A 27,524-nucleotide genomic window follows, 5' to 3' on the forward strand; every position below is an offset into this window, starting at 1 on the left:
CATAAGAACCAAATGAAGGCCCAGGAAGAGGAAAGCAGTGCACAAACAGGCTGCAATCGAACGCGTATAAAGAAGCTTCGAAATTTAAGAGACAACAGTTTGTGAAACTGTACACTAATCTAAGAACACACCATTTTCTTTTCTCTCCATAAGTTGAAACATTGTTGTAACAGGTAGCTTTATAAATACCCAGAGATGCGCGCTATACTTAAAACATTTAATCTCAATGCGTTATAGTTTAACAATGACCTAATTGTTCCAGAAAATGTTTCCATTCTAGGGTGCGCAAGCCACCGGTAATATGCAAGTCATTGCCTCCAGAAGATCGCTCTAGTCCTGTTTTATGTATACATACAAAAAAAAAATGAATAGCTTTGAAAAAGAAATAACGACGGAAAATAGAGGACGCAAAGGCTATATGATACGCTTAATTCGCTTCCGCTAGATCATCCTTCTGCGAAAGAGAGGTTGTGAGGTCGGCACGGTTTCTCACCTCGAACAAAAATAGCGCCATAGGTTCGAAGCTAGGTCGAAATTTATTCAAAAATTTGGCTCGGATGCACGGTCCTTTTCGACTGCTTTGTACTTCAGATTTTGCAAATTTCCTGTAAAATGTGAAGGTTCAAAAAGTTTACCTACTTGGAGCACCAGAAAAGCTCCCACTTGAAGCAATGAAATTTAATGTGTTTTTGCGGCTTCGCTCTTTGCGAAGTAAGCGAATCACGACAAGAGTTCCCAAAGGGAAAATAATTCCCTTGGAAGTATTTCACGTGTAATATCAACCTTGTTAACAATTATAGTCTGGTTAGTACTGCAAAGAGCACCCGCGGCAAGTAGCCCGATTATATATAGTCCGGTAAGCAGTAGTTGCAAGTATATCCAGTCGATTACTGATATTTCATACCACACACTTAAATAAACACGCATTATGTCCGCATTTGATTTCGGCATTATATTAATTGCTTGCGTATTAGGTGCTCGTCATCTTTTTCGCATTTTTCCGCTTTCTTTCGGTGCGCGCCAAGAACTGCATCATACCTGCCAATTCGACGCGCAATTATCAGTGCTTTTATTTTTGTTTGTTTGCTTTGTACCATTTGATGCCAGTAAAGCGTCCGCACTCAAGTGCCCACTATGAACGTATTACGTATGTGACGGGTTTAATTTTTCATATTTTATTTGAAGTAATGCCCTAGCTGTACTTGACTTTTTGTCTTTTTTTTTCATCTAAGCAGCTGGTTCACCCTTTGGTTCATCATCATCATCATCATCATCAGCCTGATTATACCCACTGCAGGGCGAAGGCCTCTCCCATATCTCTCCACTTAACCCGGTTCTGTGCTAGCTGCATCCACTTGACCCCTGCGAACTTCTTAATCTCATCCGCCCACCTAACTTTCTGCCGCCCCCTGCTACGCTTTCCTTCCCTTGGAATCCAGTTTGTTACCCTCAGCGACCATCGGTTATCCGCTCTTCGCACTACATGTCCTGCCCATGTCCATTTCTTCTTCTTAATTTCCACTAGAATGTCGTTAACTTGCGTTATTTCTCTGACCCACTCTGCACGCTTTCTATCTCTTAATGTTACCCCTACCATTTTTCGTTCCATAGCCCTCTGGGTTGTCCTCAACTTAAGTAGAACTCTCTTGGTTAGCCTCCACGTTTCAGCCCCATAGGTGAGTACAGGCAAGATGCAACTGTTGTATACTTTCCTCTTGAGCGATACCGGTAAGCTGTTAGTCATAATCTGCGAGTGCTTGCCAAATGCGCTCCATCCCAATCTTATTCTTCTTGTTATTTCCTTTTCATGGTCCGGATCTGCGGTTACTACCTGTCCTAAGTAGTTATATTCGCCTACTACTTCCAGTATTTCGCTACCTAGTGTAAACTCCTGTTCCTTCCCGAGGCTGTTGAACATTACCTTAGTCTTCTGCATATTGATTTTCAAGCCTACCTTTCTACTTTTCCTGTCTAGGTCATCAATCATTATTTGCAGTTCATCTCCCGAGTTGCTTAGCAAGGCAATGTCATCAGCAAATCACAGATTACTGAGGTATTCTCCATCTACCCTTATCCCTGACTGCTCCCATTCCAAGTCTCTGAATACTTCCTCTAAACAAGCTGTGAATAGTACTGGGGAGATTGTGTCTCCTTGCCTAACACCTTTCTTTATGGGGATTTTGTTACTTTCTTTATGCAGAACTATGGTTGCTGTGCAGCCACTGTATATATCTTCCAGCACTTTCACGTACGGCTCGTCTACCCCCTGATTTCGCAATGCCTGCATCACCGCCGAGGTTTCAACTGAGTCAAATGCTTTTTCGTAATCAATGAATGCTATGTATAAGGGCTGATTATATTCCGAGCATTTTTCTATCACCTGATTGATGGCATGGATATGATCGATAGTAGAGTACCGTTTCCGAAACCCTGCTTGATCCTTTGCTTGATTGCAGTCTAAGGTTGTCCTGATTCTATTAGCGATTACCTTAGTAAATACCTTATACGTAACAGACAGTAAGCTGATTGGTCTGTAATTTTTAAGGTCCTTAGAGTCCCCTTTCTTGTGAATGAGGATAATGTTTGCATTCTTCCATGCTTCCGGTACCGTCGATGACACCAGGCACTGCGTATACAGGGTGGCCAGTTTTTCTAGCACGATATCCCCCCCGTCCTTCAGCAAATCTGTAGTTATCCGATCCTCTCCAGCTGACTTGCCCCTTTTCATAGTTTCTAGTGCTTTCTTGACCTCGTCCTTCGTCACTGGTGGAACGTGTGACTGTTTTTCCCTATCGCCAATCTCATTACGGTCCTGACTACTTTGGCTACTGTAGAGATCTGTATAGAACTCCTCGGCTACTTTGACTATCTTTTCCATATTAGTGATGACGTTGCCCGCCTTGTCCCTTATCGCATACATCTGGTTTTTGCCTATGCCCAATTTCTTCTTTACCGCTTTAAGGCTTCCCCCGTTCTTTACAGCATGCTCAATTTTCTCCATGTTATACTTCCTTATATCGGCCACCTTGCGCTTATTGATTAGCTTTGATATCTCGGCCAATTCGATCTGGTCTGTTGGATTGGAAGCTTTCATACTCTGCCGTTTCTTAATCAAATCTTCTAACTATCCTACCGCCTACTTCTACCGCGCACTCAGTAATGATATCTCTGAAATTATTATTCCTTGCCTCTAGGGTAATGTCGCCATCCTCAGTTAGAGCTGAATACCTATTCTGTAGCGAGATCCTGAACTCTTCTGCCCTCCCCCTCACCGCTAATTCGTTGATGGGTTTCTTTCTTACTAATCTATTGCGTTCCTTCTTCAGATTTAGGCTAATTCGGGACCTCACCATCCTGTGGTCACTACATCGAACTTTCCCGATTACCTCTACATCCTGCACAATGGCGGGGGTTGAACACATTATGAAGTCGATTTCATTTTTAGTCTCTCCGTTAGGACTTTTCCATGTCCATTTTCGGTTGTTCCGTTTGCTGAAGAAGGTATTCATGATTCGTAAGTTATTGCGCTCTGCAAACTCAACTAGTAACTCCCCCCTGCTATTCCTAGAACCAATGCCATAGTCACCTACTGCCTTGCCTCCTGCCTGTTTCTTCCCTACCTTGGCATTGAAGTCGCCCATTAGTACAGTATACTGCGTCTTTACTTTTCGCATTGCCGATTCTACATCTTCATAGAAGCTGTCAACTGCCTGGTCATCATAACTACATGTAGGTGCATAGGCCTGTAATAACCTTCAGTTTATACCGCTTATTAAGCCTAATTACGATGCCTGCAACCCTCTCATTAATACTATAGAATTCATCTATATTACCCGCTATATACTTATTGACAAGGAAACCTACTCCTAGTTGTCGCCTCTCTGGTAAACCTCGATAACACAGTACATGCCCATCCTTCAGTACAGTATATGTTTCATTCGGCCTCCTAACCTCACTAAGCCCTATGACATCCCATTTCATGCCGTCTAGTTCCTCTAACAGCACTGCTAAACTAGTTTCACTAGCTAGGGTTCTAGCATTAAACGTTGCCAGGGTCAGTTTCCAATGGCGGCCTGTCCAGCGGAGCCAGGCTTTCTTAGCACCCCCTGCTGCGTCACAGGTCTGACCGCCGCCGTGGTCAGTTGTTCCGCAGCCGAGGGCCGGGGTTTTATGGAGCTTATCATAGGAGGTTGTGGCCAATTACTGCACCAGGGTGGCCAACTCCTGTTCTGGTGAGGGAGTGCGTTGCCGGAGGTGTTCATCGGCATCAGGTCGCACCCCAAACCTGTATATGCAATTCCATCGACACGCGGATTTTTTTTTTTTTCATCCGGTGGAGAATTGCGCGGCACCGGGATTTGAACCCCGGTCCTCTTGCATGCGAGGCGGATGTTCTACCGCTACGCCACCGCTGCACCCTTTGGTTAGTGGCACGCAAACAAATGTCCGCGATATACGTAATTGTTAATCACGAAGAAAGAATAAATGCTTGAGTCGCGTATACCTATTTATTATTTTTTTTTTTGCCGGTAAATACCACAGTGCTTTAAATTAGTACGGTAGTGAATAAATGTGTTTTGCTCGCACACTGTATTTTTAATTTCTATAAGCGGTGATTAGGGCACATAAAGAACACCGAATAAAGAGATATATTACAGATTACTGATGATTTAGGATAAACGTTGTTATGTATTAATAAGCGCAATCTGCAAAATGTAAGCAGGTGTTCGTAAATAAAGTTTGTAAAAAATAGGTGTTCCTAAAGAGGCCTTACGAAGCACATGCTTTGATTCGAATGTACACTTTTTCTCCGCGTGTTAATAGCACTCCTGGGCAGCAGCCTTTATTCCCTTACGGGAAGAACGAATGCAAAACACCACGCTTCATTGCAAACATTAAGTACAAATTGCTCATCTGGACGATTTGTAACTGTCCGCAGGAAGAAATGTAGAGTTTCAGATAGCGATTCAAACATCGCGCGCTGCTCCGAAGGACTACCCAAGCGTGCACGACGTCTCCCGATAGACGTAAAAGAATGACAGGGATCAGTTTAAGCACCTGGAATAAGTACCCTCTTTATTAATTATCACACTAATTGCGTACCGTCTGAAAATCGCTCCAAAGAGAACCGCAACCCTCCTCTGTACCTCCGCTATCCCGCGGCCGCTACGCGCCGAGCGGCGAACGTGGCACCCCTGTTGCACGTCGCGCCCTCTCGCGGGAGTCGGTTCTTGTCATCGCAAAAGCGGCCCGCTCTTCGGCGCCGGTCGTCACACTGCCCAATATTCTACCAGCGGAATACGCGCAACCTATCTTGGTCGACCAGTGGAATTCGAAATCGTCGTCCCGGAGCAAGAAAACGTGCTCCGTAGCGACCAGTGGAAATCGCCATAACTGCCACGAGTGCTTCCTCTTACAAGGAAAAAGAAAAAGAGACTCCGCGAGATACGCGTACGTGACGTGTAGGCACGTCACCCATGTGTCACGTGATTGCGCATCGACGATTTGCAAAAACATTCTCCCATTGGGGGAGTGTGCGCTGCTGTCGGTTATGTTATCTGTGTTCCTGTGTAACTGTGCTGGCTGTATGGCCGTATGGCTGTGCCATAGAGCAAGAATTTGGTGCTGTGCTGCTGAATGTTGGTGAGCAGTGGACGGTTGAGCTGGAGCAGTGAACGAAGTTTTGATAAATTCTGATATTCGAGCTCGGGCATGACTTTTACAGGCTCATAGTGTTTGCTTCTTGTATTGGAACGACGCCTGTGTGAAGAAACTTGGGAGGCGTCACCGATGGGTCGGACAGCACGCCGGTGTGATGCCAGACACAATTCGCGTTCTATGGAGTGAACTGCTCGGGCGTTTGATACTGTTGGCTGTTAAAGAGCGCCTTTACTGGCACTGTTAGTGTCAAGTCACGTCATACATACCACAACATGGCCTCGGAGCGATGGGACAAGGAAATCGACGAGGGGGTAGTTCGAATTGTCGGGCAGCTCCAACTTCGCAAGTACGGGAAGTTTATGGAAGACTTGACCACCGAATTTAAAGACATCGAGCAGTCGTTGGACGATGGCATCACAGAAGCATGGGATGTGGATTCTGATTTGATAGCACTCCACTGGCTTCCGTACGAGAATACCACCCTCCTCGAGCTTATTTCTACCGACAACAAAATACTCAACAAAGTAATGACCGTCCTGGCGGCACTGTGTGCCGAGATGAAGCAGCTTTGTCACGAAGCGAAGTCAAAGTTTCATGAGGCAATCCTTTTTTACGGAGAAGGCAGCCTGTCAAGTAACACTGTGCCTGACGGTGAGTCGCAAGTCGCTGTTGGCAGGATGATCAGCCTCATGCAAGACCTGTCGTGTCATGTGAGCCGGTGCTACCTCGTTGCTAAAAATGTTATTCAACAAATGTCCGCACTGTATGACAGGAACAAAGCGGCTTGCGTTATTGACGTGACGGATGTGCACTTCCAGACAGTCTTTGAGCACTTAGGCGAAATGTTAGGGTCACTCGTCACCCTGGACGAAATCGTGCAGGCGCAGGGGGCCCTGCGTGAGCATTGGACGCTTTACAGAAGGATGCTGAAGTCTGTCCATAATAACTGTGCCAAATTCAACGTTATCCCTGAAGACATGAAAGCTCTGGACAGATTGATGGGCGAATTGGAGTACAAGCTGCTGCAAGGTCGCATCTTTATGGGCTGCGTGGAACAAGGCTTCGACGACAATACCCTTTTTGTGGCTAAAAATGCTGCCTTTGCTGAGGAATTTGCTCACAACATACGAAGTTGGTTTGCGCAAGTTGATGCCAAACTTGGCGAAACTAATGAGGTGGATAAACGCAAGCAGCTTATTGGAATCTATGCACTTTATGTGCTCTATTACTACATCTACAGAAGTGTTGACAAGAAATTTTTCAAGACTCTATGGGATGTGTACAAGAAGGTGCCAGCAGTGCATATTTTAGGCAATATTCTCTGGTTCCCAGACCAGTTCTTGCTGCTTCAGATGCCTCAGGTAATGCGCTCTTTAGACAGAAAAGCACAAGATGCCGTAAAAGCGCAGCGGCTCAACTATCTTCAGCAGAAGTCTGCTGTGCTATTAAGGGATGTGCAGGCACTCCATGTTCAGGTATCTTCTTGGCTTGTGCGCATGGAGTCAGTTTTCCAGAAGGACACCGACAAGCTTCTTGAAGACTTGAATCGTCGTAGTTCTCTTCTTCTTCAGGGCATTTACCTGACTTGGTACATCTCTCATCAGGTAAAAACCCTCATGAATTTGCATGTGGCACTGAATAAGCCAATGACGAAATCATCTGTTCTACAACTTTGCAAGATGATTGAGATGATGAAGGCTATAGAAGGCACATTCCATCAGCAAACAATGAAAATTTGCGACTCACTCACACACATAGTGCAACATTTATCATATGTGGCACTTTTTGCAGTTAGTAATGCCAAAAAGAGGCTCATCTCCGACAAAAAGTATAGTGAACGCAGGCTGGATGTTTTGTCAGCTCTTGTGCTTGTGGAAAAGTGTTTGAGTGGTCCTGCTACGAAAGAGAGGCGCCTGATCATTCACTTGGCAATTGCTGTTGGGGTGCAGATGAAGTGTTTCAAGGATGAAGAAATTGCTTCCTTTTATTCTGTGATGCGAAAGCTTGACATGATTGGCGAATTACATGAGAAACTACAAGAAGGGTCTGACGGAAGCTTCTTGTACTGGCACAGGGTAGTGTTTCCAATTTTCTTGGATGATGTATATGACAGTGCTGTTGATGGCCATCGGATTCACTACCTTGTTGCTGCACTTAAGGATAGTGCTAGGCCAATCAAGGCGACGAAGCATGACACTGACCCCCAGGCCATCCTTGATAGCTTCAGGGAAGAAATATATGGGCAGTTTAAAGAGCACATTCTGGACAAGCTCTGCAAGGACATAGAGACAGACTTGCGTCTGCAGACTCACTGTCATCTTCAGCTTGATGATAGAAACCCATTCCGTGTGGGACTGAAGGACTACGCTCAGATCCTGCACATTCGACCTATAAGGCTCCTTGGCCAGGTCATCAATGTTAGAGCATATGTGGAACATTACCTTGACAAGACCTTTTACAACCTGACAACAGTGGCACTGCATGACTGGAAGACTTATGGAGAGATGCGCAGCATGGCAAGACAGAAGTATGGACTGTTTACAGTTGAAGACCACCTTCCCAGTCAAACTTTAGAGCAGGGTCTGGATGTCCTCGAGATCATGCGTAACATCCACATTTTTGTATCTCGCTACTACTATAACCTCAACAACCAGATCTTTGTTGAGCGCACCAGCAACAACAAACATCTGAATACAATCAACATACGGCACATTGCCAATTCCATTCGTACGCACGGCATTGGCATCATGAACACAACAGTCAACTTTACTTACCAGTTTTTGCGTAAGAAATTCTACATCTTTTCTCAATTTTTATATGATGAGCACATCAAGTCTCGACTCATCAAAGATCTCAGGCACTTCCGTGAGCTCCGAAGCCAAAGTGACCCAAAGTACCCATTTGAGAGGGCAGAGAAGTTTAATCGTGGCATTCGAAAACTGGGCCTCACACCTGATGGTGAAAGCTTTCTGGACCAGTTTCGCACTTTGGTGAGTCAAGTGGGCAATGCAATGGGATATGTACGCATGATCCGTTCAGGTGGGTTGCATTGCTGCAGTAATGCCATTCAATTTGTGCCAGACTTGGAGTATGTGGCCAATTTTGAAGGGCTGTCTCAGGAAGCGCTTCTAGGGGATGCTTGCACTGAAGCAGCACGTAGGCTGGATGCTGTAGTCACAAGTCTGGCCAAGAATTTCTCTGAAGGCAGCGAATACTTCCGCCTGCTAGTTGACGTCTTCGCACCGACATTCCGGGATCCCAGTAACATGCATCTGAGGAACTTCTTTGTAATCCTCCCACCACTAACCCTGAACTATGTTGAACATGCAGTGTCTTGCAAGGAGCGCATGAGCCGCAAGAACAAGGTTGGCGCTGCATTCACAGATGATGGCTTTGCCATGGGTGTGGCATACATCCTCAAGCTCCTGGATCAATATCAGGACTTTGACTCGCTGCATTGGTTCCAGTCAGTATCTGAGAAGTTCCAGAAAGACACTGCACAGGTCAGGGAGCAGAAGAAAGAGGCAGCCGGCAAAGAGGACGAAAAGCTGCAACAAGCAATGTCGCTGACAGGAAAACGCCTCGACACTTATCGGCACGAGTTTGACCTTCTCAACTACTCCCTCAGCAGTGCACGAATCTTCTTCCGTGCAGACCTGACTGCAGAAGAGGAAAAACAAGAAAAGGCCGATGACAGCACGGCTTCCCGTTAGCCAAACCTCGGAAGGGCTATGCCTTGACTTGCTTAACTGAAATGAAGTGGTTTCCTTGAATAAGTTTTGTAATCTAGTCTTGATTTTTGTTTTCTTGAAAGCACAGTAATGCTAGTGTAAATACACAGCAAGAGCCTATCAATATATACTCATTGCATGCATACAAAACGCAGTGTTAACCAGATGTCGGTAATTAAAAGGTGAATTTTTGATCTTGTCGGTCCCTTGCATTTTCATGATGCGGTAGCTGTCAAGAGTTGTTTAGTAGAGCCAATATAAGTCTTGGGTAGCAGCTAGGTGGCCTTTGATTCCTATGGCTTCACCCCTTAAATTAGTGGTCACAAACTGCAACTGAACGAAGGTCCAAATTATGCAACTGATGCAATGAATGTATTGCAAAACCAGTCTCAAATTGATCAATTAGCTACACACCTACTGGTTAGACCTGACCAGCGAACATATTGACCAGTAGAAGTGGGACTAACTGATCTGTTTGAGTTTTTACGTAATCTTTGCATAATTTGGCCCCCAAAAAGTTTTAAATTATTCTGCTAGTGTAGCTGAATTCCATATCTTGACTTGTACACAACTGTTAGAAAAAATATGCATCCAAAATTTTGATGCCTCCAACACCCATTCATTGTCATAAATTATTGTCACTTCAATTGAATCCTATTTCCTTGTTCTGCATGATGCTTAGCTGCAAATTTTGATGTCAATATTTTCTCAGTAGTTGCCACTCTATGCATGCAAATGTTTGTTGCCATCGTGAGGCAACCAATGCAAAGGAAAAGGCACAAATGTCCAACCGTGAGGCTATGCTTAACCCACTGAGTATCATTTTGTGAGGACTGCAGCTGGAAAAATGATAAATTATGTTGCATAAAACATTGCCAAAATCTTGGCAGATTGCCAAAGTTTAAACCTGGAACTTGTATGCTTCTTGACAAGTTGTGTTTGGTTTGCAAGGTTTAACGTCCCAAATTGACTCGGGATATGAGACGCCTTAGTAAAGGACTCTGGAAATTTCGACTACCTGGAGTTCTTCAATGTGCGCTGACATCGCACCAACACGGGCACCTTGCTTTTCGCCTCCATCGAAACGTGGCTGCCGAAGCCGGGATTCGATCCCACATCATTGGGAACAGTAGTCTAGCGCCGTAACAACTGCACCACTCTGGCGGGGTGCTTTTAGACAAGTAATGCAGCCAATGTTCAACCCATTAAGTATGATTTTGCAAGAACTGCAGCAAGAAAAATAAATTTGTTGCAGAAAACAATCGCATTCTCGGAGCCATAGCAAAATACTCCTAGTTGAAACCTGACATCTTTAATGCTTCTTAGCATTACTCAAAGGGGACACCCAAAGTTGTCTCATATATCAAAATTTGACATAGTAAACCTGGTAGATAAGTGACAGCTGTCTTGCATTGAAGTGTGGCTTGCCATTGTACTGGCACCGCTTGCTAAATATCTATCCTGCTTAGCAGGGTCTGCAATGGATGGTGCTTTAGAACTAGCCATGTCTAATCCTGCGAATTGAATGTTATCAAAAATGAGGTATAGTTGTTTTCTGGAACGCCTGCCATGACATGCAAGAGGAGCCTTCCAGGCAAGCTGCCACTAGGCTTTGCTCTGGTTGGCTTCAACGCACAGAAATGCATCAACTGGTAGCTTTGCATGAGAAGCATACCTCATGTTGACATCATTGAACAATTTTGCAACACCAGCAGGTTAATGTCACGCAGCAAGGTGGAAGCACCTCTTGCAGGGGAGCAGCATCGACTGATATATCAATTGATCCCCAGAATGGAAATTTGATAAGCATTGCCACACTTTTCCCATGAGATTATAAAGGGGTTGTTGCGACTGATAACTTCAAACTGTAATTTGATATACCTGGAACCAACTTTATCTGTTTTTTCACTTTCAGCAATGTGCATTTGCACCACTTAGCATCTGTTCAAGGAAATACATTAAAGGTCACTCGACTAGAAAATATGTTTCTCCCAGTGCATGTTGCACGCCTTCACGAATCTAGTAGGCTAAAGAATGCATGTTTGGCGAAAAATATGACAGCAGCATGAAACAACCTTCAACATGAGCAGAAATGAGCACCTTCTGACCCTGAACACAGTTCTTAAAAAGATCTGCTGCCCTCTCATAAAGCAAACTATAAATCGCAAATACATCTGTAAAAAACCCTAAATGACTTAATCAAAAATGAGATGTTCTATGTTTGGCACCAAAATTGGCCTTTCATGCTACAGAATACAAACAATGAATTCCTTTACAGAAAGTAGTTTATTTGGAGGTTGAAATGGATATCAATTTAAATCATCTCACTTGTGAGCCCAATGTTTTCAACTGCACAGGAATTGAACGTACGCGATGCTTCATCATTAATACGTTGCCATTTATGTAAGCAGTTTTTTGTAGCTTGTGGCTTCAAGAGGCTAAAGCCATGACACAGTCTAATGGCATTTGTCATTAGAAGGGCTAAGGCACCCGAAATACCAATGCAGAAATATGTAGCCATAAACATTGCTTGACGCTGAATACGCTGGCAAATTGTTCTGCATAGGCTTACACACATCCGCTGATGACTTGTGACAAACGCTGTTCATTTAGAAATTACTGCTGAATTATAAAAGTTGCAGCTAACAATCACCATCTTCAAGTTAGTGGGCACCAAGTTATGCCCCTTCTCACCCAGAACAAAGCTGTATTATATAGGCTTAAAAAAATAGGCTCGTTATCAACAAATGTTATAGAAACATCTAATTTACAATGTGGGCGTTGCTTAATATAGGTGAATGCAGGCACATTTGTTTCAAGAAAATGAGGAATGGCGGTAGCATCTGACTGAGGCTGAAGTCACACAGCATTCTATGTAGAGCATGCTGGAGCCATCTAGTCTTTTTCGACACGTGGCTGATGCTGACCACGAGTTTCTACAACACTCTTGGTATTACAGAATTTTCACCCGCAAGTAGTCTTGAAAACTAAGCACTAAAAACCTTTCATTTCTGTCCAAAATAGAGTGAAATTTGGCATGAAAGGTTTCAACTAATCTGTGATCAAGAAATGCGATTCGTTGCCGCACATTCACAACTATCCAAATGTGGTTAGTGAGGATTACACTCGCACATTCCAGTTTTCTTATAGCAGTCACAAGAAAAGTGAAGTTATCGCATAAGTATGCCAGGCCTTCTTGTGGGTTGTCGAGATAAAGCAGCATGAGCCGCACTGACTGAAGCACTCAGATCACATGAGAGACTGTCTATGATGGTTTACAAGCTAGAAAAGGAACGTTTGTAGCATTAAACATCTCCTGGCCATATTTCCCCCGATGTGACTAGGTTTCAGTGGGAGAGGCACACTTCTGGCAACTGCTTTTTCAACCAGCATATATGAAACATACTTTCAAGACACACCCTTAATTGAAGCATTAAGTTCGTTAACATCTTTAAAATGCTTTCCGAATTCACAAATACGGCAAAGCTCATGAGCCTGGCAGGTGGCATGGATCATCTGCGGGCAGAACGCCCTTAGCCATGGCAGCTTTGTCCATATAGGTTGCTGTATTCATGTAAAAGAAGCAAAACCTTGCTATCTTCCACTTGGGTAGAGCACTTTCAAAGATTAGCTAAAGAGGTAGGCCATAGTTTCCCTTTTTGGTCTTCCCGAAAGGTTTACAGCATACACCAAAAAGCCTCTTCTTTTATTTTTTTAATGGCGTAAGGGCATCTTAGGCCAAGCCGTGGCTTTTTATTGGTTCAAGCTTTCCCACTATGCTAAGAAGTGACCAACAAACTGTCCCTTCACATCTGTTGTTTCAATGTAGATTCGGATGGAATGCTGTATTACAATACTTGTGAAGGAACTGTTTGAATACCGGATCTTTAATTTATGTGCAATGTTTGCAGCCTCGCATAAGTCAGCGTACAAAACATTCCTTCCATCGTTCTTAAAAGCTTCTGCCATTAACGATTCCCTTGAAATTGAGGGAAATTAGGTGTTTGCCTGAAACACTGTTCTTTTTGTAGATACTTGTTTTTGCGAGGAATCTACAAAAATGACATACATCTGTTACATAGGATATAAAGACTTTAGTGTATTAAATGTCTAAAATACTCTATGGCATGAAAGGTTGAGCGTTTGGGCTATAACACAATATCAGGGTAATATGGAGATTTTAAAGATGCGAGCAGTTTTTGAATTAGCAACACAGACTGAATGACTGATGCATAAGAAATGCATTGAAACACTTTGTCAGGGAACTGCTAACTGCAATCATTCCAACAAAACACCACTGTGCCATGCTCGCCTATTTTCCGCATGGTTGGAAGACAATTGCACCATCTGCAGCTTAGCACGATATACCAGTAGTTCACTGCCGAATCAATGCGCTCTTCGAGGTCTTTCGTTTTTAAATGGCTGGTAATACAATCGAGATCTCTAGCCAAGTACGAAAACAACAATGCGTGAAGCATCAGTGCCACTTCTGCTTTTGTTGGCAGATCTTTTATAGCTACATTATGCAATATAATGAAGAGAGAGGTAATCCGTCCGTTAGGACTGAGGGAATATGGCATGGAAATGATGCCGGAAGAGTGGTGTTCATTCAAGCATTAAACCAGTCTCATTAAACTTTATGAGATGAAGCGAACGTGTAGTCGTGTGCACGCACGACTGACAGCTTTTCAGTGTGGCGTACTCCTATGAGATTGTCACCAAATATCAGCTGACGAAGAACATGCAGCCGGAGCATAATGATAAGGCAGATTAGTCAGGTGGAAATCTTCTGCCACCAGCTGGTTTATGTAAACATTCCTATTTGATTCCAGCTAAAACCAACTGGGAATTGTTCAGACAAACTTAAGACTCACTTCAAAAACCAAAATAAGAGTTGCGCCCACATGCCTAAACCATGGAATACCAACATGACATACTATTGACCCTACATTACTGGACATTTAGTGTAACCTCTCTTCACAGATGGTTAACGGTAACACCCGCAGCTTTAAGATATCAAAAAGCTTCTGCAACACAACTAGTTACAAACAGGTATGTGTAAAAACCTTGATGCAATGAAACAACATTTATTTTTAGCACTCCCAACTTTACACACAAAAATGATGATATGGCAAAAGGGAACCAACAAATCCTTTGCACACACACACACACACAAAAAAAAACAGTAACAACAAAAATTAGTTGCCAGTGGGTGACTTCAGTATCAGGTTGATGATTGTAACATAGTGATTGAAAACTTGAACTTGCATTTCAAGCTCTTCAATCAGTGTAGACTCTGACACCTTCATCTGGCAAGTCTTCAAACTTCAACCCCAACCTTCTTGAAACTGCACGGATGTAATCAAAGTGTGCATCAGTGAATCCAGTAGTGAATGGTAATGAAGTCCCAGCCGGTGCTTGTTTCAGTTTTTCCAAGCTGTCAGTGATAATGGCTTTTATATTTGGAGTCATTCCAGACTTCTCAAGGGCAATAATGCGCTTTGCCTCTTCCTCTGCAGGTTTATTAGTTTCAGTCCCAAACATCCTCCTGTCAAAACGAGAAGCAAAAGCAACCTAAATTTTTATGAAAGCCACAGTGTCAAGCAACATTATGAAACAAAATGCCACAAATGCTACATCCTTGAAATCGAAGCACGCTAATACATTGATGTTTTAGGGGCGCAGAGTGGTACACCGCGCAAATGGGTGATAGACAACCTAAAGTCTGAATCAGTTCAGGTGCAATATACAGCTGTGCTCATGAAAATAGTACGCTCCTTGTTCTAACGGTAGCCTCGCTTGCCAACAAAGCAAGTCTTCTCTGTTTGCACTGCTGCTTTCTCTTTGGCATTTTTCTGTGCAGTTTAGTGAGAGGCACTAGGGAAATAACACTCAGGCACTCGCTTCACCACTGGCGACACAGTAAAAAAGGAAGGGATACAGGCAGGCACAGAATGCACGCACAAAACGTGAAAAAGAACTGATGCAATCGTCGCCGAGCAGCTAGAAGTGCGGAATGACTCGCATGTTGCACCGTTCCGAGAGGACTGCTTGCGCACAAACGAAGCGGACGCCTTATGATCAGCAGGCAACAGAACTTACAAGAGATAAAACCACTCAATGCTTTTTCGCATTTATGCTACTGAAACAGACAAAAAATGAACATTTTTAAGTTCACTGTTTTGTCTCTTTTTTATTGGCAAGCGTCAGGTAATCGAGCTTTTTTTCTTCGCTGTCAGCCGCTTTGCCCAATTTTGTTTGAAGTGAGCAGTGATATGAGTGAACGGCAGCTCCCCCGATTTTACTGCCTGTGCGAACATTGAGCGTAGTGCACGAAGTCGGGAGCATACGTGCGAGCAGGAATGGTGTGAAACTCGCAGGATAGTTTTACGAGTGTGTTGTGGCATAAAATCAGAGTATTTTTCACAAACACGCCATGCTGCTACTGGCTCTGTATACAGTCCACTTGGTCCCATGCAGAAGAGAATATATGCCATCTTTATCTACTATGTTTGCACCGACTCACTTTTGTATTCAATGAACTCAACAGAACAGCCTCCATCAATGCTTTTATGCATGGCTTTTACAGACGGGGAGGTATGAAGATTATCGAGACTGGTAACTGCGCCGCCCAAACACTCCCACACTGCAGATCACCAATGACTTGCTCCCGTCTGTTACAAAAAAGGACTGCGACAGCATGTTTGCAGTGCCACCATACCCAGACTTTCAATGCATGATCCACTGTGGATGTGACAGTTTTCTGCTTCAAAGAATAAACAAGGTTCATTAAACTCGGGAATGTTAGTTCAGCTCAGTCATAAACTAGCAAGTGTCGAAATGCAAAGGCATGCGTTTGCTTCTCTACAGATATTTTTCATTGGTTTATAACAAGACTAAGATGAACAGATTTTCGCCTAATAAAGCAATTTGAATCATCATACTTTTCCAAGAGTGCAATAAGCATTGCACCTAGCGCATGTAGTATGCAGAAAACTATCTGAACCTTGAGATTACAGAGAACTCGCTTCACTCTGGTGTGATACTTTGCCTCCAGTAGTAATGCATCATGGCAGCTAAGATTTATGACTCAGAGGAACGTTCTTGCAGGTTAGTTGGTTCATGTTCGAAGAAAGCAAAAAATGCGCTACAAGATGACAAGGGGGAAAGGAACAAGCACAATACCAACTGTAGCTATGGTGTTGTGTTTATTCCTCTTCCTTTGTCGTCTTGTAGCATAGTAATTCCTTTCTTTGAGTTAACATTTGTTTCCTTGATAGCGCGTACATAATATTCCATGCAGAGACACCAAACTTCCGAAGTGCCCTAGGCTATAAAAGAATTGGTGCAGCATTCAGGGGTGGAAGCAGGCTCGAGCATCTTGGAGCAGCTTTGGGAGTAGTAGTAAAGCCATTTTGGAGCAGCTTTGGAGCAGCTTTGGAGCAATGAAATGAGAGTTTTTGAGCATTATGTTTTGGAGCACGTTTCTAAGGTCAAACACCTTTGGTAATTGCAGTTTTCTTTTTTCCGAAATACAAAATTTCCAGTCTGATTCCTTTTTATGCAAGTTCAATGCCTTTCTAACTTTGCACTCATCTCTGACAAGACAAACAGAAAAAGCATGTAAAGACATATAACGCACGCCAACTTTAGCAAAAATTTGGAACAGACTAGCAACAAATGCAACACTTGCTGGTTCGCTTCTTAATTGAACATCTAGTCTGACCAAATGTGTTTACTTATTTTGACCTGATAGATTCAAATGGCGAGTCTACCACTTCTATGCACTTAGCAGCGATACTAATTTGGAGTTCAGATTAATAGGCATGGCAATACCGCTCTCTATCTTGTGCATATCTATTTTATTTTATTTATTTAGAATACACCTCAAAGCACCCAGATATGGGGTATCACATGATCTTTTTTGATCCTATACCTGGGCTGATAAATTCCTGAGCACATGGATATTTCGTCTTTCAAAAAGGTGCCTTCAGACCCCAATAATGTGCCTTGACAAGCTTGGTGCTAGTACCGCTCCCGTGCTTTTGCCAGCTGTGGGATCGCAGACGACTGAAGCATGACCTTGATTGTCTTGTCCGTTTTGTAAATATGGCAGAGGTCTACAGGGGTGGAAACAGGCTTGTGCATTTTGAAGCAGCTTTGGGATATAGATAGATGGCATTAAGGGTAGCCTTTCCATCCCAAAGCTTTTTTACTTCACTGCCTCCTGCCAATTGTTCATCATTTCTTGCTTGAGCAATGCTGGGGCTCATTTTTAATACTTTGGCGATAGGCTCCATATGCCTTTCCAACACTCTTAGAAGCTTTCTAGTGACTGACAGCTTTGGCGTACCAACCCGTAATACTTCAAGTATGGTTCTGTCTGCCATAGGCCTGGCAAGCTTGCCACTGAAAAAGAGGCCCGATGGTGAAGTACCCGATTGTTTTCACAGCAGAGCCATTAGAATAACTCATGTAGTTTTTGCAGTCGGACAAGTTACCTTCCTAACGGCTCACAGTAGTTTGCGCTACCAGCTTCGCTTGCTGATCTCGCTTCTCTCCACCGGCGATTCAAAAGGCTATGTCACATGCACAGTGCATTTTTTTTCCCGCAATTATCTCTAATCGCCGGTGGCTCATACTAAATTTACTTGCGAACACATATTTATTATTTTCCATGCTTCCTTCCCTTACAAAAATTTTATCTGTATTAAGCCCAGTGCAAAATGCGTTGTATCTTTGCCACTGGTGTAATGACACTGTTCTGTGTTCTGCTAAATTTGATGGCAGAACATCAAAACAGCCAGTTTGGAGCAGTTTTGGAGCAATATTGCATTTTGGAGCAGGATGGAGCAATTGGAGCAGCACTTCCACCCCTGATAAATTATCAGCATTATGGTTTCCATAATTATGCAGCAGCACAGCTCACTGAGAAGTCTGCAGGCACCTATGGTAGTCGGCTTGTGCTGCTTAACCAATTTCAAAACACTGCTGTTCAGCGAGGTCATTCCCTGATGACTAGTCTGTGCCTTTCTATACAGTCGCTCAATTTAAAAACAGATAGTGCTCCGTACAAACTTTGGCACATCCTCTCGTCAGTACAGATTCCCTAAGCTTCCATAGGAAACTTTAGATTTGGAGAACATTTATGTATAGCCACACACGTGGACAGTAAAATTGTGACTTGTGTTTCCTACTGATGCTAGTTATTCTTTTAGAAAGCTCCCAGAAAAGAACCAAAGGCTGCTTGAGAACTAGTTCTTCAAACGCCACTGAAAAAAAAAAGAAGAAGAAGAAGACAACTAGCTTTTTGTTATTTTTTTTAGATTGACTAATCCCACGCAAAATTTTGTCTTTCACAACAAAACTTTATAACGCTGCTATATCCTTGTCACAAGGGCACAATTAACTGTGGTTACACGAACTGTAGCATTCAGTAACTACAGTTACTGCTGCTCACATAGCAGACCAAACTGTGGTTATGTCACTAACTGCAGATACCGCAAAGTGAGCTTGGTGACCTCGGTTTGCGCCACCAGGGTTGGAAGCAGGCTTGAGAATTTTGGAGCAGCTTTGGGAGCAGTAATAAAGACATTTTGGAGCAGTTTTGGAGCAACGAAACGAGAATTTTGGAGCAAGTTTCTAAGGTCAAATGCTTTTGATAATTGCAGATTTCTCTTTCTGAAATATAAAATCTCTAATCTGATTCCTTTTTATGCCAGTTCAATGCCTTTCCAACTTTGCACTCGTCTCTGACAACACAAGCAGCCAACGCACATAAAGATATGCAGTATAACACTGGCTGACCTTAGCGAGAAATTAGAACAGACTAGCAGCAAACGGAACGATTGCTGGCGTGCTTCCTAACTGAACACTTACCCACTCTGACCTGAAGCATTTACCTATTTTCGCATGATACATTCAAATATCGATACTACCACTTTTATGCGCTCAAGCAGTGCTACTAATTTAAAGTTCAGATTAATGGGCACGACATTTGCGTTCTCTATACCTTATGCATATCCTTTTCGATCCTATGCCTGTGCTGATAAATTCCTGACTACCAGTCAGTGGTGCCTTCAGGAACGATAGATGGCACTGAAGGGTAGCCTTTTCATCTTTCAGCTTTAATACTTCACTGCCTCCTGCCAACAGTTCATCATTCTTTGCTTGAGCAATGTTGGGGCTCATTTTTAACATCTTGGCATGGGCCCTGTATGGCCTTCCAACACTCCTGAGAAGCTTCCCAGTGACTGACACCTTTGGCGTACCAATTAATGCAAAAAGCTTCAAGTATGATTTTGTCTGCTGTAGGCCTGACAAGAAAGAGACTCGATGGTGAAGTCGTTTTCACAGCAGAACCATTAGAATAACTCATGCTGTTTTTTCAGACGGACAAGTTTCCTAATGGAAACAGTAGTTTGCGCTATCTGCTTTGCTTGCTGATATGTCTTCTCTCTCTGCCAGCGATTCAAAAGGTGGGGAGGAGGTGCTACGTCACAAGCACGGTGCACTTTTTCTCGAATACTAAATTTACTTGAGAACAAATATTTATTATATGCTCCATGCTTCCCTCCCTTATGAAAAATGAGAAGGGTTCAACGCTGCTGAACCGAATATGGAGCAAAAGCATTAGTTGCGGGTGACCGAGCGTTCTTCATCTTCTTCGCGGCTGTTCAAGGTCATTCGTGACTGCGGCACGGACTACGTGACGGGCCGAAACATGGTGTAGTATTGTTTTTGCAATAAAATCTGGTTTGTTCCAGTGTTCTACTAAATTTGATGGCAGAACCTCGAGACAGCTAGTTTGAAGCAGTTTTGGAGCAATATTGCAATTTGGAGCAGAATGGAGCAGCACTTCCACCCCTGGTCGTTAGCAGAGAACACAGTGGAGTCTGTGGATGGAAGGTGCGTGTTGGCACCCGAGTGCGATAAGCACTTGAGCTGGGCCGCTTCAACACTGTCTTTTTACTTTAGATCACGTGTAAAGAGCAAGCCATAACATAGGCGGTGTCTATAGTGCCGACCAATGCTGCAGCAACGATGTACTAGTTTCATCCCATCTTTGCAGCATCGTTAGTGTGGTGCGCACACTGTTAATTATATGAAAGTACATAAAAAAGATCTGGCATCAACTGCACTACAAAGGTAGACAATGCTCACAGCAGCAGATGCTGGAAGCTTATTGCAGCGATGCTGCCCGCGTGTGCTGCGGGCGACGGCACTCTGACCATGCGCTTCTAGGTCGTTGCTAGGACTAGTTTGTTTTGCAGTAAAGCTATGACAAATGGTGCTTTGAAACTGGCAGGTGCCGTAGCAGATAGTCTACGCATAATACTGCCTCATTGTCAATCCTATTACTTCATAATAAAACAAAAACATGGTTGAGTTTAGTGAGCCGCAGCAGCAAAGCTACGTGCAAGCTGACTGGGTGAGCCACGCCGTACCGATGGCAGCTGTTATGTGGCTGTGAGCAGAAACTATAGCAGCTACCACTTCTACCAGCATCTCTGTATGGGTCGGGGACCCTCAAGAGAAAATTTTGAGATTATTTGATCCCAGAGGTTATCATTTATGTGAAGATCAAGTTTGAGCACACTTTTCTGATGCCGGCGCTGGTGTGAACAGCTAGCATGAGCTGGTGTGAACAGCTGGAGTGAACACCTAGCGGGAAGTTCGGAAGTGGAGGCAGTGCCAATGCCTGTGTGCCTTGTTGCCATGCCTTCGGATGGCTTTCTAAACAGTGTGTTGCAAATAGCTAACATATCTGCAAATGCAGCTTGTTCTATCAATTGATTGCACCATTTCATTTATTGCAAAAAAGGGGCCACTGGCTGCCGTAACCGAGAATGATGGCACCCTGTGTGACATTAGCAAACCATGATTCCCAATACCTGCAGTTAAGTTCGGCAGCCACTGTTAAGAATAACCGTGGTTAGGCTGCCCGTGTGACTAGAGTATTAGTTGTGCACTGTGAATGAGCGAATGCATGTTCAAAGCCTCCAGTCACAGAAAAAAAAGCAAAATTGTAATGACACTGACTCAGTGCCAGAATAACGAATTACCTGCACATGGCGATTTCATTGTTGTGTAGCTGCTTCTTCAGGTTATTGATGATACGCAGCTGTTCTGCAATGGGCGACGAATTTGGCTCAACTTTGAGAGCTCTACGTAGATACTTTGCAGCATCATCAAAATTGCCCTGCATCTTCAGTGCAACTCCACATCGGTAAAGAGCACGACTATTGTTAGGATGGATCTGCAAAGCTCGCTTAGAATATGTAATAGCCACATCAGCCTTGCCCGTCTTAATGTGGCACAGTGCAGCATTGTTGTACAACCCAAGCAGCATTTCGCTGCGCTCCTTGTCTTCCTTCTCGTTGCTTGTCCGTGCATCCTCCAAGGCTTTTATGGCTGATGAATAGCATTTGAGGGCATGCCTTAGTTCACCTTGATTATAAAAGGTGTTACCATCTTGTCGCTTGGCACGGCACCGCTGAAAAAAAAAATAAATAAAATAAAGCATACTAAATTGTGGCCTTTAACACCCAAAGGTGACAGATACAGTATGACAGATGCGATAATAGAGGGATCCGGACTAATTTCAACCACCTGGGGTTAGCCACCTTTTGCGTTTTGCCCCCATCAATATATGGTTGCCGTGGCCGGGACTGAATTCAGGTTTTCCGGCCCAGTAGTGAGCACCCCACCCACCACTAAGCCAATGGTGCCATTAAAGAAGAAGAAAAGAAAGTGATGGTTACAGAAAATGCTTGCGCTACTTTTGCTTTTTTGCCGTATCTGGCAAAAGAGATGTGGGTTTAGAGTAAAGTCTGTTGCAGGTAATAGCAGCTGACAACCAAATTCTGAATGTAACGCTTGGTCATACCGCTTTTGTGTCTAGAAACAAACAGCACAAGAACATAGGATAGAAAAGAAAAGGATGCACAGAAAGAAATACAACCAAAGAAAAACTAAGTTCTGCAACAGGGAAAAAAAAAAAAAAAAAAAAAAAAAAAAAAAAAGGCAACTTTCAGCAGCAACAAAAGACTTTACAGCTTATAGACATTTGGCAAAAACTTGTGACGATGACTCTGCCCTGGGCGTGCAAGTGCCTTTCACTAAAATTTCATTTTCTGCAGACCCAAATACTGAGAACCACATTTAATCTTGGTTTGGCACAGTTCCTGCCACCTTATATACAATCGAACATAGATATATCGAATTTGAAGGGGATTGCAAAAATAAAAATAGTTCAATGTACAGAAACTGGCTCAAACCAGGCTCGTGATTGGAACACATCATCATCAAAATCATCATCAACCGCACTATATGACACCGTATCTTCTCGCGTAAAGAACCCTTGTGCACAATAAGCCGATCCCCAACTTTTGCGACTAAGAATGAGAGAAAAAAAAAGAAAAAAGGTAGTAGTTAGGGCATCTCAAAGTTTTGTGCCATCGGAGTCGCCGCGCTGGCTATTAGCGCGATCACGAAACATTTCACTGCTACAACTTTGAGTAATTCTGATTTACTGTACACAGTTTCAAGGTGGTTTCCCTTACATCAATTCTTAATCTGGTTTTCACACTAAATTGTCCTTTTGGGTCTTCATGCGAAAACTGCATGCAACGAAAAATTGCGGACATTTTACAATTTCATTATAACTAGGCTTAACTGTATACTGCACAGCAATAACACCACAGTGTGTTTTAGCTCCCGCGGTGAGAGGGTGGGAACTTGGCAGAGTGCCAGCACCCTTGACTGTAGTGCTGGTGGTGGCTTGCTCAGCTTGCCCAGTCACACAAGACTGGTTTTTACAGTGAAAGCTCGCTAATTCAAACCCCGATAACTTGAATTCTCGGGTAATTCGAACTGCACTGTTTGGTCCGGCCAAGCTTCATAGAGGTCGGTGTACAAAAAGCCAGGTAATTCGAAAGCAAGTAGGTTCCGATTAGAATAATTCGAACTATGTGGCACTGCGTCAGGGTGGCCTGGTGCCCAGAACATGGCCAAAGAAGCGCCCCCGCGATAGGGCGGCATAGTCAAGAGGCTGCAAGCATCCAAAATGGGGACAAACATAAAACCAGGTAAAACCATGGAAGAAAGGGTAAAGCCTAACCGATGACCGGAGAGGCAGCCGGCGGCGCCGGAGGGTAGGAGGGTGACGGCTGTTACGGCGGCTGCTTGCTGTTTGTTCCGCATGATATTCTAGACTTGCAACTCAATGCTTGCTAATTCAAAAATACGGATATGTATTTCTGTCAGCGTGGCCACAGCTGACGGCTATGTAACGCTATGGCGTTGGACGGGTGCTACAGGTCTCGTACCGGTTAGGCTGCATCCGGTTATGATCGCATGGTACAGTTAGCAGCAGTCAAAATGGCACTTCCCAAACCTGAACTACATGTTGCGCAGTTGACTGCGCACCTCTGACGTGAGTGCAACAGCAAGTGTAATGAGACAAAAATGACTTTATACAACACTACCTTAATAGCCCGACTACATTTCAGTTTTGCATTTATGAGCTTTGCGCCGTCCGCGCCAGTGGCGCTCATTGGCAGTGCACCAGCCAGCTAACTGATCGCAGTTGTGGGGCATTTTGGATAGTGGTTTTATGCGCTTCCATCGTGATTCTTCCACTGCTCCCAAAATGTGCACTTGTTAAGTGCTGGTCAGCGCTTCGTGTAGTGAAGCCTCACATGCGATGCAGGCTGCTTGTGAAGGAGCCCTCCCACTCTGCTGTGGCCTACTGTGAAGGATAAGGGCTGGTGAGGAGTCAAGGCCAAAGTTTTAGTCAAGGCTGCTGGCCTTCCACCAGCGTGTGTGCAACAACTGAAGTGATGCACACAGTGACTGCGGTTTCAGATGTTGCTCAAGCAAATGCAAATTTCACTTTTTTAACCATGATCAAGTTATTTTATGGCTCTTTATATAACCTGTAATAAAGTGTTCAATGATTTTTACAATGACTCGTGTTGTTTGGCACGATGCACTCATTGCTGGTAAACGGGTAAGCCTACAGACAATCGTCATGTTTGTAAACAAAGGTGGCGCTGCGATCGGCAGCGACATGGGGTGTAGGCAAAAGCGCAGCGTGCCTACACTGCGCCAAGCGACGCTGCCTTCGAAATCAGTTCGTGCGTGCGAATATTGTGAAGCGTAAGCTTCGTTTCTGCATAGAAGTAGTTTGATTTATGCGTGGAGAGTATTTCAGCAAGTTAACAGCCGATTACTGCTGGAATTACCTGGTGAAGAGCGCTGCATTGGCTTCCTTATCCGTGGACTCAACAGCGTTCGGCTACGATGCGTAGGCGACTGCAGTGAGTGATTAAGTTAAATTAAAACGAGAAAGTGCAATGCACAAGGAAGACTAATAGTCAACATTGCTCAACTACTGGGCCTATTCCCAGCGCATGCAAGGAGGACGACAATGTGAATGACTAGAAGCGTGTTTTCAAATGCCGACTCTTTTGATTGCGCACCTTTCTAGCTGCTTCAAGCACTTTCACTTAAGGAACAATATTATCAGCAACTATATATAGTAAACTAGAAATTACATTTCTAGCTCACTTTACCGCCAACTTAAGTCATAGAATTTCATATTTAATAAGAACTCAATCTTTTAGTAATTGTAACATGTTCGCATAGTGCGTTGCCAACTTGTTTTCGCCTGCTCAATAAAAAGATGTTTGACGTCTGTCCCATCTTACATATGTAGCAAGGTCATTCACAGGTTAATATATACATGAAGGCCTGTGAGAATGCTCTTATTTTTTTCTCTTTGCTCTCTAAGAGAGACACATGAGTGCAGATACAAATTAACATTCTCCACAATCGCTTGCAGCGAAATTTGCACGATCTGCTGATGTTTTTGAATATACATGGAAATTTTTTATTCGAATGCGCGTCATCTATTATGCTTATTTTACACCCCTCATAGCCGATTCCACTTTAGGACATTAAACTCTATGTACCATATATACTTAAATATCCTGCTCGACCAGAGCTAGCTTTTGTACGTGGATATTTAATTTGTACGTTCATCAGGATCTTAATGACCTTCAAAAAGAAAATTAAAGACTATGAGAAATGATGCTGCAGGACTGCCCGGATCATAACGATGTTACTATGGAACCAGTGATAAAGAGTCACTCGAAACTCTCGAAAGTAAAAACAAAGAAAAGCTACTTTACAATTAAGTCCGCGGGCCTGTTATATCGGTAATATCGCGCTGGAGTGACCGCTCAAGGTAATTGCAGTTACCTTCGCAGCAGCTTTTGTGTATTTTTCTGTGTGAATATATGCACGGCCAATACTGCAGGTGAATGGAACTAGTGCAGCTTCCCTGTGGGATCATACGCACACGGAATATTGCGTGTAAACTTCTTATGACTTGATAGTATATCACAGCGGGCACGAGCTGCAGGCGTTTATTGTTATTGCACTCTTCGTCGTGCTGCCGAAAAGTAATCACCACAATTAAGGGTTGCAAACGAACTCATCTAGTTGCAGTGCAGAAGTGCAAGGCACCTTAGTCGTGAAGGTAATCCGTTACCGAAGTCTACTTGTCGCGCTCAATGCCGCTGCCCTTCGCTCTCATCTTTATCCGACCGCAAAAAACATGTTAAAAAAAGTGCCATTTTATTTTTTGTGCCTCGTGGCACAATCAACTGCACCACAGCTTGCAGAAATATTGGGAATTATGCCCGAAAACGCAGCAAGCGCAGCGCACCCAATGCAGACGGTTCGGGCTTTTGCCTACACCCTGAAGTCACTGCTGTCGCCAGCGCCGCCGCATCTCCACTGACGTTACGGGCTGACGCTTGTCTATATGCAGGAAAAAATATGTAGTTATGGTTTTTTTTTTTTTGCCAGTATGGATTATAACGATAAGCAGTTCTAACAATAGAATTTCACAGTTTTCTTAATATCATTACAATTAAGATTGCACTGCATAACTTATAATATAATCAGATGAGAGAAAAGACAAGATTAGTGCTGTTTTCAGAAAGACCAGCACTTTTCGCGGGCAAAGGTGCCGAGTGCGTTTTTCGGTTTGCAAAAAAAAAAAAAAAAAAAAAGTGATAGGAGCATAGCCCATTACAAAAAATGTGCTAGGGCGAAAAGTCTAAAAGCAGCAGTCTCCTTAGTAACAGCCTAGCATTAGACAAAAAATAAAACCATGTGATGTTTTCCGCCGCCCGGCTGCAGTGTGCTAAAAGTAACTCGGAAGCAGCAAGAGCAACATGCATACTTGAACATTATCTGAAGAGAATTACTGTAGACGTATAATTTGCCCTACTGTAGAGCCCTGGGACACTGCAACAAATACATCCTAACAGTATCCTCTGTAAACAAAACCTGTCGGCAGGCAACTTTTTTTTTTTTTTTTTTTTTTAAGTAAACATACCCTTTTTCTTTTTTTTTTGAAGCTGACAAATTTTTTAAGTGTTGTTCATTTATATTCAGATCCAAGGTATCATAAGGTCAGTGAGTATACTTTGAAGATTCCAATTATTACAAGAACAAGACATTACATTTACAATGAGTTGTAGTACAGCAATAGAAGCCTACAGGCACCTGATTTCAGTTTAACTAAGCAAGGCTAACAGCGAAAGACTAATGATTACACTGAGCTGCCATAGATTTCTTTAAAAATAAGTGCTACATGAATAGTACTTCACGGCCAGAGCCAGTCATTCAATGAACAAATTCAAACCCTCACCTCAAGGAGGTTGGGGAACGGCATATGTTGCTCTTCATCTTCGGGCATGAAGCCCTTCAGCTCAACTTCATCCTTGGCGTTGACCATATATATCAATTCCACCTCGTACAAGATGGTTGCATTAGCCGGAATGCGTGGTGGGCAGCCCATGGGGCCAAAAGCATACTGTGGTGCAACCAAGATTCGTGCAGTCTCCCCCTTACGCATGGTGGCAACAGCCAGGGCCAGCCCTGGAATTATCATGTTGTCCAGCCTGCAAACAAAGAGGTGTCTTCATGCAGCCCTGCGCCTTTACAGCTCCACATCATGATTCTTGTCTTATGATGCAAAATGTTGCAGAATGTTACAACTTTTTTTCACTCATTCCTCTATTCACCAGCCTCGACCAGGAATTGTACAGTGGG

General features: G+C 43.5%; 2 protein-coding genes across 3 annotated transcripts in view; one reads left to right on the forward strand and one right to left on the reverse strand.

Annotated features, from left to right (window-relative positions):
• The first annotated feature begins 5,312 nt into the window (after positions 1-5,312).
• SWIP (strumpellin and WASH-interacting protein) lies at positions 5,313-9,593 on the forward strand. The gene has a single exon (XM_084589778.1). It carries the CDS (start codon positions 5,934-5,936, stop codon positions 9,372-9,374), a length of 3,441 nt encoding a protein of 1,146 aa, XP_084445904.1. The 5' UTR covers positions 5,313-5,933; the 3' UTR covers positions 9,375-9,593.
• A 2,076-nt stretch (positions 9,594-11,669) lies between these two features.
• The window catches only part of LOC146205091 (inactive peptidyl-prolyl cis-trans isomerase FKBP6-like), a 35,311-nt gene continuing 19,456 nt past the window's right edge, over positions 11,670-27,524 (reverse strand). Inside the window, exons 5-7 of one of the 2 annotated variants that reach the window (XM_084589784.1) lie at positions 27,121-27,373; positions 21,458-21,888; positions 11,670-14,940 (exon numbers count right to left, since the gene is read on the reverse strand). In XM_084589784.1, coding sequence (XP_084445910.1) covers positions 14,673-14,940; positions 21,458-21,888; positions 27,121-27,373 — 952 coding nt within the window. In that variant the 3' untranslated portion in view covers positions 11,670-14,672. The remainder of the gene's footprint in view (positions 14,941-21,457; positions 21,889-27,120; positions 27,374-27,524) is intronic. The other variant, XM_084589785.1, reaches the window with a different exon arrangement.

Source organism: Amblyomma maculatum, chromosome 1, assembly GCF_055883805.1.
Source record: "Amblyomma maculatum isolate TAMU_Amacu chromosome 1, ASM5588380v1, whole genome shotgun sequence".
NCBI classification, from domain to species: Eukaryota; Metazoa; Arthropoda; class Arachnida; order Ixodida; family Ixodidae; genus Amblyomma; species Amblyomma maculatum.

What these genes read in the sequence shown, in the direction of transcription:
- SWIP (XM_084589778.1), top strand. Translation starts at nt 5,934, where the DNA reads ATGGCCTCGGAGCGATGGGACAAGGAAATCGACGAGGGGGTAGTTCGA.